The following is a 12,140-nucleotide window of genomic DNA, read 5'->3' on the forward strand; positions in this document are numbered from 1 at the left end:
CCATATGACAGCAACGGCATGGGACACGGGACCAAGTGAGAAGAGCGAGGAGCACCACAGGCTCTTCTCAGCCCTGGCAAGTGACTCCTACGGTTACCCCTCTTGTGTGCCCCCAGTCCTCCTGCCCCCGGGTCCTCTCCCTCACCATGTCATCCTCTCCCCCTCCCCGTCATCCCTCAGTCCCTTCTCACGTTGTCAGCGTACCACCCCACTTCCCATGCACGATGGCTGTGAAGTCCCCCGTTTACAGACATCAGAAGTCAAAGCACCCACACGGCATGTAACATACAGTCATCAAGAAGGAGCGGCCACACCTCTTATTCAGCAGGCTGCCAGCTGCGGCCCTCCCCACAGGCCTGCCCAGAGAGGCGTGCTGGAAGGGGGCGTCCTCCGTGCCCTGGCCAGCCTCACCATCACCCGGTGTCTTCTCCGTGAGGGAAAGGAGTTTCTTGTTGGGACCTGAGGACGCCAAGAGTCAGAACAGAGGTTATAATAGCATAAGTCATTTGACACTGGACTTTTTCACTTGTTTTTTGAAAAAGTAAAATTCTTGTAATTGTTACAGAAAGTTACAAAGGAGCCCCAGGAAACACCATGAGACAGGAGGATCCACGTGGAGCCGGCCCTCCATGGCAGTGGAGAAGGGGCTCACACTCAAAGCTCCAAGGGCCTTGCACACAGAGCATTAGAGACTGTGCAAATAATAACTGAAAACTCACTTATTTTCTTCTTGTGCCAAAAGATAGCCATGTCTTTATGCAAACCTTTCCCCTTCTTCCTAGCCAGGGCTGCAGATGCCTGGAAAACAGTCCACAACACAAAGTATGAGGACCTCAGGAGACCAAAGTAACTGAGATTAAACACTCAAGTGCAACGTGCAGAACTCTGTACAACAGCGCAACGCTCCACTCATACATGTTCTGACCACGCCGCCTGCCTCCAGCCACGGCAGCCACGGTCCTTGCCTCCCTTTCCTGTCTCACAAACACGTACTTGCTCTTCTCCCTTTTGAAGTTAATGACTTGACTGTGAATAGAACCCAGAGGCTTGGCCTCGCTGCCATTTGGTAAGACGACCCTCACCATCTGATTACACAAACAGCAATGGAAAGACTGCCAAGTCACACTTAAACACAAAAGGGAGCTGCAAAATGATACACATGGAATACAATTTATCACAAAACACAACAACACAAAACCAACTACATGTTAGTATACACACAGATATACCTATGAAAATGTCTAGAAAAATGTACACCACTCTAGGAAACTGTGCTTGCTCCTAGGTAACAGGAGAGATGGGGTGATCAGGGGACCTCAGCTTTGTATGCATTCATGAATTGCTTACAATGACTATGTATTTATATACTATATTATACATTTATTATATAAATATTTTTTAGGGTTCCGCCAGAAGAATAAGCACATTGCAATAGCCAAAAAATAACTTTTAAAAAAAAGGATTGGGGCCAGCCCCATGGCGTAGTGGTTAAGTTGGGCGTGCTCCACTTCGGAGGCTCAGGGTTCATGGGTTCGGAGCCCAGGAGCAGACCTACGCCACTCATCAGCCATGCTGTGGCAGTGACCCACATACAAGATAGAGAAAGACTGGCACAGACGTTAGCTCAGGGCGAATCCTCCTCAAGCAAAAAGAGGAAGATTGGTAACAGATGTTAGCTAAGGACAAATCTTTTTTCCTTTTTTCTCCCCAGAGCCCCAGTACATAGTTGTGTATCACAGTTGTAGAGTTGTAACTCTTCTACGTGGGACGCTGCCTCAGCATGGCCTGATGAGCGGTGAGTAGGTCCGCGCCCAGGATCCGAACCATCGAACCCTGGGCCTCTGAAGCGGAACATGCAAACTTAACTGCTAAGCCACCAGGCCAGCCCCTCAGGGGGAATCTTCCTCAACAACAAAAAATTAGGATTACCATATAACCCAGCAATTCCACCCCTAAGTATACACCCAACAGAATTGAAAGCAGGGTCTTGAAGAGATATTTGCAAACCCTGTTCATGGCAGCATTATGGGAGATGGAAACAACTCGTGTCCATCGACAAATGTATAACCAAACAAAATGTGGTACATTCATATAATGGAATATTATTCAGCCATATAAAGGAATGAAGTAAAACCACATGGACGAACCTCGAAAACATTATGCTAATTAAAATATGTCAGGCACAAAGTACAAATATTAAATGATTCTACTTGTATGAAATATTTAGAATAGGCAAATTCATAGAGATAGTGAACTAGAGGTCACCAGGTGCCAGGGGAAGGCGGGAATGGGGAGTTATTGCTAAATGGTTACAGCCTCTGTGTGGGATGATGAAAAGTTCTGGATATAAATAACGAGGATGGTTGCACAACACTGTGAATGTAATTAATGCCACTGAACTGAAAAAAAATTCCATAGAAAGGAATAAATAGCAAAAGCCCTAAAGCTGTGCATATATTTTGGCACAGAACTTCCACTTTCAGGAATTTAAACAAAGAACATGAACTAATCAGAAGCATATGCACAAACACACCCACACATAGAAAACTGGCCAAGTAAGTAAACAGGATAGAACGCCATGGAGCATTTAACAATCCCACTCTAAGCTAGACTGTTTCAGTTCAGAAAATACTACATATTGCTACACGAAGAGGTTACCAAACAGTATATGCAGTGTGATCCCATTTGTGTAAAAATAATGTGACTCTTTAGTCTTTCTGGTTTTCTTCCTTACATTGACAGGCAATATTTCTATCATTTTTTTTTTAACTATTTTTTTTTTAGGCAGTTGGATGCCATTTATTTTTTTTTTCCCCCCAAAGCCCCAGTAGATAGTTGTATGTCGTAGTTGCACATCCTTCTAGTTGCTGTATGTGGGACTCGGCCTCAGCATGGCCGGAGAAGCAGTGCGTTGGTGCGCGCCTGGGATCCGAGCCCAGGCCGCCAGTATCGGAGCGTGCGCACTTAACCGCTAAGCCACCGGGCCGGCCCCATATTTCTATCATTTAACAAAGTATAGAAACATGTTTTCTACTTTATAAATTCCTACAGAACCTAATTTTTCCACACAAGAATACTCAGAAAAAAATAATAAAGCTATAAAGCTACATAACGTGAGTAGTCTGTGTACGCATACACTCTACAACCAATGTGTTATGCATGTATGTGCTTATACACATATTGAAAGTCAAGGTATAAACCAAAAGATTAACAGCAGTTATCTCTGTAGGATGAGATTACAAGGGGATTTTACTTTTTCTGTATTGTTTGAATGTTCACAGTGATCATATACTATGATCAAATAAAACAAAATGAAAAACAAAACAAGAAAACTCACATTTGAAAAAGTGTTGTGTAATCGGTGACAGAGCCACTCCCATGCATTTCAGAGGAATCTGACTTGGTGGGAATCATTCACCCAGCATTTCTAGAATGCTGCCTTCAGTAGGGACTGAAAGCTTTTCACAAATGACTCCAAGTTATGAAATAAATAGTGCATTCCAGCCTCTCCAAGTTAAGAATAATATATTCTAGTATTTCCCTACATTCTAGCAAGCAAATAAGTAATAAATGAAAAAAATAGGTTTTAAAGTGACAAAGTTCAAGTGACCTCTGTCTGGAGTACTCACATGATCAAAAAAATACACCACTGCAAGCTTCTTGCTGCGCCTGGTGTAGATGCGCTGCACTTTAGCAATTTTACCGAAGTGCCTCTCCAGAATGGTTCTGTTGTTGAGACAGTTGGGGATGTTCTTGCACTGGATTGCCGTGACTTCAGCAGGAGACAAGCCCCCAAGACTGTCTGTGCTCTCGCTTCTTTTACTCTGACGCCCAGGAGTTCCTCGGAGAGAATCTAGGGAATCAGAGAACAGGCACGGAAACTTACTAGATGGAACGTTTTCACACAACAGGAGGCTCTAATTATGTACCAGCAAAGGAAATCTTCATGGGTGTAAGACCTGCTCCGAGATCCAATGGTATGTTAGGATCCCTAATGTTTACAGGGGATTTTCCAGAAAAATCAAGCATACATCCAGGGAAATTTACCAAGAACTTGCAAGCAAGATTTACTGAATGTTGTAGATTTTTAGAGCTCACCTTCTTTTTTATCTCTACTTTCGGTTTCTTCCTCTTTATTCACACCTGGAAGCCGGGAAGGTGCAAGGACAGATTGACTCCCCCCTGGGATGGCGAAGTGGTCATTATCCCCAGACTCGGCACAGCCAATTTCCTTTTTCGATTCCTTGTTGCCCAGACGACCTACTTCTTTATTGCTTTTGAAGACATCCTGTATCGTCCGACCAAACAAAGTGCCTCCCCGGGGTCGACTGAGACGGACAGGTCGTTTATCTGGGGGATGATCGCCCCTCGACAGAGGGTCCAAGTCTTCTGCCCCATCATGGCCGTGTCTCCTTGGGGAGCGATCCTGGTCCTCCTTCCTTTTCAGTCCTTTCATGAGGCTGGGAAGTGGCTCCATTTGGGAAACAGCTTCTTCACATCCTTGTCTGACACCTGTTTTGCTGACTGGGAAGGGTTCACCCAAAAACCCTGAAGATGTGGGGAAGCTGGTGAAGCTACTACCAGAACTTCCGAACAGTGATTTAGGGCCTCTCTTCTCTTCCTCTACATTTTGGTTTGACAAAGCAGGAGTAAAGGCAGATGACGAATTATTACTATTAACTGGTTTTGAAAAAGTAAAATTTGAATTGGTAGCTGAACTACTTGTCATCTGAGAAAAAGAAAATGGGGTCAGTCCCCCAGGTCCACTACTAATTGGGTGGGAAAACGTGAAAAATCCAGAAGTAATTTGGCTCTGAGTTTTCTCTGGCTCTGATTCAGTCCCCAATATTGGTCTGAACACTGAATTTTCGAGAGGTTTAAAGCTGAATTCGGTTTTCCCCAAACCAGAACTTGCTATTTCTCCAGTTTCTGGTCCAAAAGTAGAAGTACTTGGAAAAGCCTCAAGGTTGGGTGATTTAAAACTAAATCCCGGGTTTCCAGGCACACATGAACTTGAAGGCCCAGAAGTAGCTACAAAAGCCGGAGTGTGTTCAAGTCCAGAAAAGAGTCCAACATTCGAGGTCTGGGAGAATCCTGCTTGCGCTGAAGAAGAATGACTTACTCCAGAAGATGCTGGAAAGCTGGATACCTGTGAAAATCCTGAGCTCTTCCCAGGTAATGTACTGTTTTGTCCAAAAAGAGAAGGCTGACCAAATCGAAACGCTGGCCTAGCCTGAAACGTTCCTATGGAACTACTAGATGTTGGAAAAACACTAGGCTGCTGCCCACTGAAAGGATTAGTTGGGTTCATTTTCTGATCCAATTATTGGAAAGTAATAAAAACTGTGTGTACAGAAGTAGTCCTCTTCTTTAAACAGTCTGTTGAACTAGAGAGCTCCTCTTCATCTTCACGATAAGCTGAAAGACAAAAATTCAGATCATTACAGCTATGTCCTATTATAAGACTAAGAAAAGAATTTTTAATCACACGTCACACTCTAAGGATAATTATTTAAAAGGCGAGCAAAGCTAAGGGCTGAATATTCTTATTTTCTGAGAGCCAGCGGATTCCTTTTTTTTGGACCGCGGAGTGGAGCGAGGGATACAAACACATTACTTTGCTACGGAGGTTTAAAGCGTGATCCTCTAAGACCAAAAGAAAAAAAAATTCAAGTCATTTTCCTAAATTGGTGAATTCACGAGAAACCTCAAATGGTAATAAGAAAATGAACGCCGTTCTCAACTTCAAGACGCGTTCCTGCTGACTTCCTCAACCTTCGCAGCCAGAGAAATACAATGTAACACCGCTAGAAGCCCGGTGTTGTTTCCTCCCACCTCATCGTTCTCCGCGTCACCAGAGCACCAGCCTCTCCCCAGACACGGGAATAACTGCGTCTTCACACTGGGGCGACCCCCGCCCCCCAGGCGCGGGCTCAAAGGCCCCGAGGGCTCAGGCGGGGGCGCCCCAGATCGGGAGGGCCCGGAGGGTGCGGCCGCGCTCGGGCCCGCCGTGTCCGCCCCGGCCGCTCCGTTACCGCGGGCACAGCGGCCGCTCACCGTCCGGCTTGGGGACGCCGCCGCCCGCCTCCCGCCGCCGCCGCCGCCGCCGCCCCGGGGCCCCTCGGCGCCCGGCTGGACGCGCAGAATCGGACCCCGGCCGCCGGAGACAGCCTTCGCTGCGCGCCGCGGACGGGAATACCGGCGGACCGACTTCCGGTCCGTCAGGCCGGTCCAGCTCCGCCTGCGCCCCGCCGCGCTTGGGTTCCGCTTTCCGGGCTGGGCGGCGGCGGGGTTTCCGGTGCGCTGTGTCCAAGCCCGGGCTCCCCGGCTTCGGCCGGGGTATGTGCGCGGGCGGCTTCCCCTCTCCCAACGGGGCCGTGGTACACGCCCCGCATGCTGCCGGGGCCTGCGCACCCCACCCAACTCCGGCACCTCATACCCCCCCGCTTCCCCACCTCCCCGACCCCGTACCACCCCGCTCCAACTCCCCGACCCCCGCTCCCCCCACCTCCCCCCCACGCACCCCGCTCCCCCACTACCCCCCTCCCTCCGTCCCTCCCTCCACCGTCGCACCCTGCCGCCCACAGCCCACCCCCTCTCTTTTTATGGCCCTTCCCCTCCACCGGCCTTAGTTGGCTACTGGCTGTTGTTATCCCTTCTGACTTCGTTTCATATCCCCTCATGTTTCTATCTTCCTTATGATAAAATGTAAATTCCCTTACATTTTTCAGTGAATTCCACCAAATAAAGTGATTTGTGTGTGCACGTGTGTGTTTACAGAATTATGACTTCCTAGTACTGATTTGTCTTCTCTTAAAATTTAACCACAGGTTCCTTCACCAGCATTTTTAAAGGGCCGGGTTGTTTTTCCTGAAATGAGTTTGGTGCTTAGAAATCTGCAGCGAGCCGTCCCCCTCCGGAGAGCGCCACTCCGCAAGAAGATGGAGATAGTAAGGAATATTTTAGGAGTGCAGAAGTTCGACCTGGGGATCATCTGTGTTGACAACAAGAATATTCAGCACATTAATAGAGTCTACAGAGAGAGAAATATCCCAACCGACGTGCTTTCTTTTCCATTTCATGAGGTAAAAAGTATTTTCCTCTTCACCTTGTCTAGACTACTATCCAGTGTAAATTTCCTGTGTTAATTATACAATGGGTGTGATTTTTAAGTTTTATTTTGAAAACTTTCGAGTATACACAAAAGTAGATATCAACCCCTATTGATTGATGCCCATCATGGAGGTAAAAAGGCAATTGGACTCCTCCATCTCCCCCTCCCCGTCCCTCTTAATGCTGTCAGCGAATTAAGAGGTCTTCTACAATTGTAAGTGTGATTAGATAATGAATATGTATAGATTGAAAAATTTAAATAACACTGAAAATAAAAGAACAGATGGGTAAATATTTTCAACAAATATGTGAAATATAAACAAATATGCTGTGAGGTCACTACCTCCGTGAAGTAAATACCTCATTCAAGGCTTCACACATTGTTAGTAGCAACATAAATTGGAGCGACCCTCTTGGAAAGCAGTTTGTCCGTATACTTTAGGAGCATTTAAAACATATATGTACTCTTAATCCGCTAGTGTCACACTTAAGAAAATAAATCAAAGAAGGGAAAAGATAAAATGTTAAATATATAATATTAAAATGTTTATTTTCCCTAATAGGAAGAAAAAACGTTAACACCCTAAATATTCATGTATAGGTGACTAGCTTAGTGTGAACAGTCCTCAACTGAACGGACTGATCTTTAAGGTGTTTATGTGGGAAAATGTGAAAGACTTTAAGACAAAATTCCAAGCAGAAAGAACAGAAATATAAAATTGTATCGATGTGGTTTAACTCCGTAGAAGTGGTGGATCTGTGTGATTTTGCACTGGGAAGGATGAAAGAAATGGAAAGGAACTCATCTGACAAGGTGGAAACATCTTAAGTCGCTTGTGTGTGGTGGCTCTGCTGAGCACCACCCCCCACCTGCCTTGGGACTAGTGAGAGGGGTCTTCCAGAGGGAAATCTGTAGGCCTGCAGTCGAGGTCGTGTTCCTGAGGTCATGTTCTCCACACCTGTATTTCCTCATTTGCAGAATCTGAAAGCAGGTGAAATTCCCCAGCCGGATTTTCCAGATGACTATAATTTGGGAGACATTTTCCTAGGAGTGGAGTATATCTTCCAGCAGTGCAAGGAAAATGAAGATTACTATGACATCCTGACTGTAAGTGGAATGCTGAACTGACAGATCCCGGTAGCGAGATAAACACCGATGTCCTTCATCCAGGCTGTGTAAAGAGGTTGTGAATGCGACACCTGCATCCACACTATCATCCACGCATAGGACGGGGGTTATTGGGGGAGACCTACAAGCAGGGACACGCCTCTCTCCCACAGAGAGAGAGGAGAGCCTAGGCCCTGGGTCTGCAGGCCCAGGGCAGTGTTGGGTGGGGAAGAGGACAGGGAACATCTATGTAACTGGGAAAACGGAAGCTCCCAGAAGTGGCCTTGTTTTAGCTTTTATCTCTGGAGATCAGCAGGCTGTGTTTAGCTAACTCAGACGTGCTGAATAACTGAACTGCCCAAAGTAGGCAGGACTCTAGCCTCCAGAACCTTCTAGATCTGTCTCTCCTCAGCTTGATGCAAAAAAAAAAAGGGAGTGGGGGGGATTGTTCTGAAAAACGATGTGTGTAATTGAATCATGTTTTAACTTCCCCATGGATTCAATTGAGGTGCCTTCCTTTGGCGGAACAGCTGCACCCTGAATTACCTTTGGGGAATCCTAGTGCTTCTGTGTGACTTGAAGCAGAGCTTCCAGGCCAGACCCAGTGTGAGCAGGCATTGGGGGCCTGACTGCTTCCTCGGGTGAGGGTGGGTGAGGGTGGGTGAGGGCGGGACTTCCCCGGGGGAGGAGGCTGTGCTTTCTTCCTGAGAGTGACAGGAGCCCCAGCATAGGCAGGACTGGTTGGCATGGGGTTCAGCTCTGGGACCTCTGGCAGCAGCTGTGCACCCCCAGGGTCCTGCGGGGGGCAGTCTTGGACGTCTGCTTCCACTCCCCCACACCTCCTGAATATTCTGTTACCCACACTGGAGGACCAGGCCTGCTCCTAGGACCCTCTCCCCCGGCACCAGGCCAGGCCAGGCCACTCTCCTCCCCGCTGGCTCCCAGCTGCACGTAGGCTCCTTCCAACAGCCTGGGTGCCCTCCACCTAGCCCCCCTTATCCTCCATGTCTCCACAGCCCCCACCCTGCCGCCCCTCCCCCTGCCCCCTCCTCCCCCCCAGGGGAGACCCTGGTCTACACACCCGTAACGGGGCCCTGGCCTACCTGCTGTTCCCTGAACTGCACCCCTCTGTCCTCACAGCCCCGCTGTGTCCTTTCTGCCCGCCCTCGCCCTCGGTGCTGCTGCCACCTGCTCCCACAGCCCCGCCTGGGCCCAGAGGCAGGTTCCTAACCTCCTCTGAGAGGTGTGGGCTACTGCCTTCCTGCCTCCTCCCCCCTTTCCCGAGCTCACGGTGTGGTCGTCTTAGCCCCTGAGGCGGCTCTTAATTGTTCTGACAGGTGACTGCCACCCATGGGCTCTGTCACCTGCTGGGCTTCACACACAGCACAGAGGCCGAGTGGCAGAAGGTAAGACCATCCCTGTCCATCGGCATGCGCAAGGGTGCGCCCTGCCGTGTGCACCAGGCACCCCCAGAAACAGGGCCACCCAACCCGTCCCTTACAGCCAAGGATGAAAACCACAATTGGAAAAACAGTAAAATAAGGAACTTTATAAATGCCTGCTTTATGAAAAAGACTCACAATGTTTGTTTTAAATATTGGGCTCCCCAAATGCTGTTAACTGTGCTATTTATTAGCTACTGAAAGGAAAGTCTCAGCAGAGAGACTGAATTCTATAAATTCTATAAAATTCTAATGGCTTAAAGTTAAAAAATCTTTATAAAAGAAATTGTGATGATATTTATGAGTTGGAAACAGGATTTAGGACATGCAGGCGTCCGATCGGGACTATTGGGTAAAGTTATTTACCAATTTGTTTTCTCAAAGGGCCAACATTTACCCTGTTTATAAAAGTCTGCGTGGGTATATGCACCATATTGTGTTTAATAAACTCAAATTATATTTGTAATCTAACAGTCGGGTTCTCTGAAAAGCATAGAAAAACTTTTTTCATTAACAAAAAAAGTCCTTGATGCCGTTGGCCTCCCAGGGCCCCATCCTAGGCTGGGTCCACACCCTGGCTCGGCCCTGTTCCCAGTGGGATGCTGACCCCGCTGCGGCCCCTCGCTCCTCTCCTCCCTGCACCCACAGACCAGGAGAGCCTTCGATGACGTCACCTCCAGCAGGCCTGTCTTCCAGGGACTCAGCCCTCCTGGGGCGTCCCTGCCCACCCGCCCAATCCCCCCGGGAGGGAGTGTCCTCACGCACCCACCCCTGTGTGTCCTGGGCCTGGCTGACCGGCGTCCCATCCTCCTGAGCCGCCCCATCTGGCTCGTTCTGCAACCCCAGGCACGTTCTCCTCTCTCCTACCTGAGACCACCACCTCAGCCCCTGCCCTCAGCCCCTCCTGCTGGCTCCGTCCTTCACCCTGAGTGGCGTGTTGGCCCCCCACCGTGTGCAGGCGCTGGTGACGGTGAGCAGAACTGGACCTGCCCTTCGGCCTGTGTGGGAGGCCGTGCAGCCAAGGCTCCCTCACACCACAGCCGTGAACGCGGGCCTTTGGTCGGGGCTTCCAGCAAGGGGATCCCTGGGCCGAGCCAGGGACTCTCCAGGCCTGAGGAGGCCAGGCCAGCTGGGCGAGTCCCCAATCGTTCTCCGTTCCTTTCTTTCAGATGTACCAGAAGGAGAAGCAGGTTCTCGAGGAGCTGAGCTGGCGGACCGGTACCAGGCTCCAGCCCCTGAGCAGGGGCCTCTTCTGAGGATCGAGGCCCAGGACGGCACCCTGGTATCGCAGGGTGCTCCAGAACACAGGGACACAGTGGCTGGAAGACAGACCCCTCCCTTTGGGCTCTGAGGATCAGGGACTGCCCCAAACTGAGGGCCCTGCTGGTCCCTGCTGTCCTGTCGGGCTGCAGAAGTGCCAGCCCACGCTGGGGCTAAATTTCCCGAGTGGAACCTGACCAAGTACAAGAGAAATTTCCATTCATTATTTAGAACACAGCAGACGTGTTCTTTCAGTATTGTAAACAAAATAGTTCTAAACTCTCAGAATGGAGAGATAGAGCACATGAACCCCCCCGCCCCCTTGGGGTCCTGCGTTTGGTACAGAGGCCCTTCCCTCTCCCCCCTCTGCAGCCCACTCTAATACGCAGCCCAGGCTGGACATTCCCCTCACCCTCCTTCCTGCTGGAGTCCCAGTGGATTTGGTTCCCGCCCAACCCTCAGGAGCACTGTAACCTGGAGCCTTCACTTGGCACCTCTATGACAGGAGGGACAAGGCTCACCCTTGGGGTGGCTGCAAGGCCCAGGATGACCCCAGCCAGGTGACCCACAGTGGACGTCTCCTATCTGTGGTGTCTCCCGAGATGGGCATGGCCCCTGGTCAGGGCATTTGCCTGTAGACTGTACCTGAGTCCTCCACTGTGGCAGGGGCGTGGCCAGAGCTCTGGGGCCCCAGCTCCCCCTTACTGCCCACTGAGCTGTGTTAAGTGTCTTCTGGCTCAAGGGAGGCACCTGAGCTCCAACAGCCGCATCGCATCCTCCCAGAGGAAAGCGTCCCTCCTGTCAGTATTTCCTGCCTTGTCTTCTGGGTGTTAAAATAAACCCAGGAGTCATCACAGAGCTTTGTCCAGAGCTACTCATGAGCGTGGGGTGTCATGGGTGGGAGTGGATCGTGGAGGGGCGCTGAGCCAACCCAGGGCCTCCATCACGGGGGCCTCCCAGGTCCACACACCAACCACAGCGCAGCGCAGCGCATCCCTCCAAGGAGCCCTGAAGAGGGTGCAGCAAGGAAACACAGCCTCTCAGAGGCCCTTTTTTGGCGCTAAAACCCAGGGGTGCTACGATTCTGAGAATTTGTTTCTCCCATGAATCAATTTTAGAAACAAGAAAACACATTTCCCGCTGGATTTGTGTCCTGTCTCAGCCAGGACTTTCCCTGGGCTCTCGGGGACCCGGAGTTGGGCCAGTCGTCGTCCTGA

The 12,140-nt window shown here is 49.7% G+C and overlaps 2 protein-coding genes across 5 annotated transcripts in view; one reads left to right on the forward strand and one right to left on the reverse strand.

Annotated features, from left to right (window-relative positions):
- MCM3AP (minichromosome maintenance complex component 3 associated protein) overlaps positions 1 to 6,141 on the reverse strand; it is a 49,029-nt gene extending 42,888 nt beyond the window's left edge. The window contains exons 1-5 of one of the 2 annotated variants that reach the window (XM_058523317.1): positions 6,058 to 6,141; positions 4,099 to 5,418; positions 3,630 to 3,853; positions 720 to 798; positions 315 to 459 (exon numbers count right to left, since the gene is read on the reverse strand). In XM_058523317.1, the coding sequence (XP_058379300.1) occupies positions 315 to 459; positions 720 to 798; positions 3,630 to 3,853; positions 4,099 to 5,311 (1,661 nt within the window). In that variant the 5' untranslated portion in view covers positions 5,312 to 5,418; positions 6,058 to 6,141. Of the gene's footprint in view, positions 1 to 314; positions 460 to 719; positions 799 to 3,629; positions 3,854 to 4,098; positions 5,419 to 5,835; positions 5,983 to 6,057 lie in introns of those variants that run through there. The other variant, XM_058523318.1, reaches the window with a different exon arrangement.
- Positions 6,142 to 6,256: 115 nt separating this feature from the next.
- YBEY (ybeY metalloendoribonuclease) lies at positions 6,257 to 11,779 on the forward strand. Of its 3 annotated transcripts, none has more exons than XM_058523319.1 (6): positions 6,257 to 6,339; positions 6,831 to 7,085; positions 8,093 to 8,221; positions 9,559 to 9,627; positions 10,312 to 10,633; positions 10,833 to 11,779. In XM_058523319.1, exons 2-6 carry the CDS (start codon positions 6,876 to 6,878, stop codon positions 11,012 to 11,014), a joined length of 912 nt encoding a protein of 303 aa, XP_058379302.1. In that variant the 5' UTR covers positions 6,257 to 6,339; positions 6,831 to 6,875; the 3' UTR covers positions 11,015 to 11,779. The 3 variants fall into 3 exon arrangements, with proteins under 3 accessions (XP_058379302.1, XP_058379304.1, XP_058379303.1); XM_058523320.1 differs by lacking the exon at positions 6,257 to 6,339 and adding an exon at positions 6,528 to 6,708; XM_058523321.1 differs by lacking the exon at positions 10,312 to 10,633 and having other exon boundaries at positions 6,260 to 6,339; positions 10,833 to 10,993.
- The last annotated feature ends 361 nt before the right edge of the window (positions 11,780 to 12,140 follow it).

Source organism: Diceros bicornis, chromosome 27 (assembly GCF_020826845.1).
Source record: "Diceros bicornis minor isolate mBicDic1 chromosome 27, mDicBic1.mat.cur, whole genome shotgun sequence".
NCBI classification, from domain to species: Eukaryota; Metazoa; Chordata; class Mammalia; order Perissodactyla; family Rhinocerotidae; genus Diceros; species Diceros bicornis.

Excerpts from the sequence above, each read along its gene's own strand:
- YBEY (XM_058523319.1), top strand. The coding sequence starts at position 6,876 with ATGAGTTTGGTGCTTAGAAATCTGCAGCGAGCCGTCCCCCTCCGGAGA. Across the intron at positions 7,086-8,092 it reads TTTCTTTTCCATTTCATGAG|AATCTGAAAGCAGGTGAAAT; the intron begins GTAAAAAGTATT and ends CCTCATTTGCAG. Across the intron at positions 10,634-10,832 it reads GTGTGCAGGCGCTGGTGACG|ATGTACCAGAAGGAGAAGCA; the intron begins GTGAGCAGAACT and ends CCTTTCTTTCAG.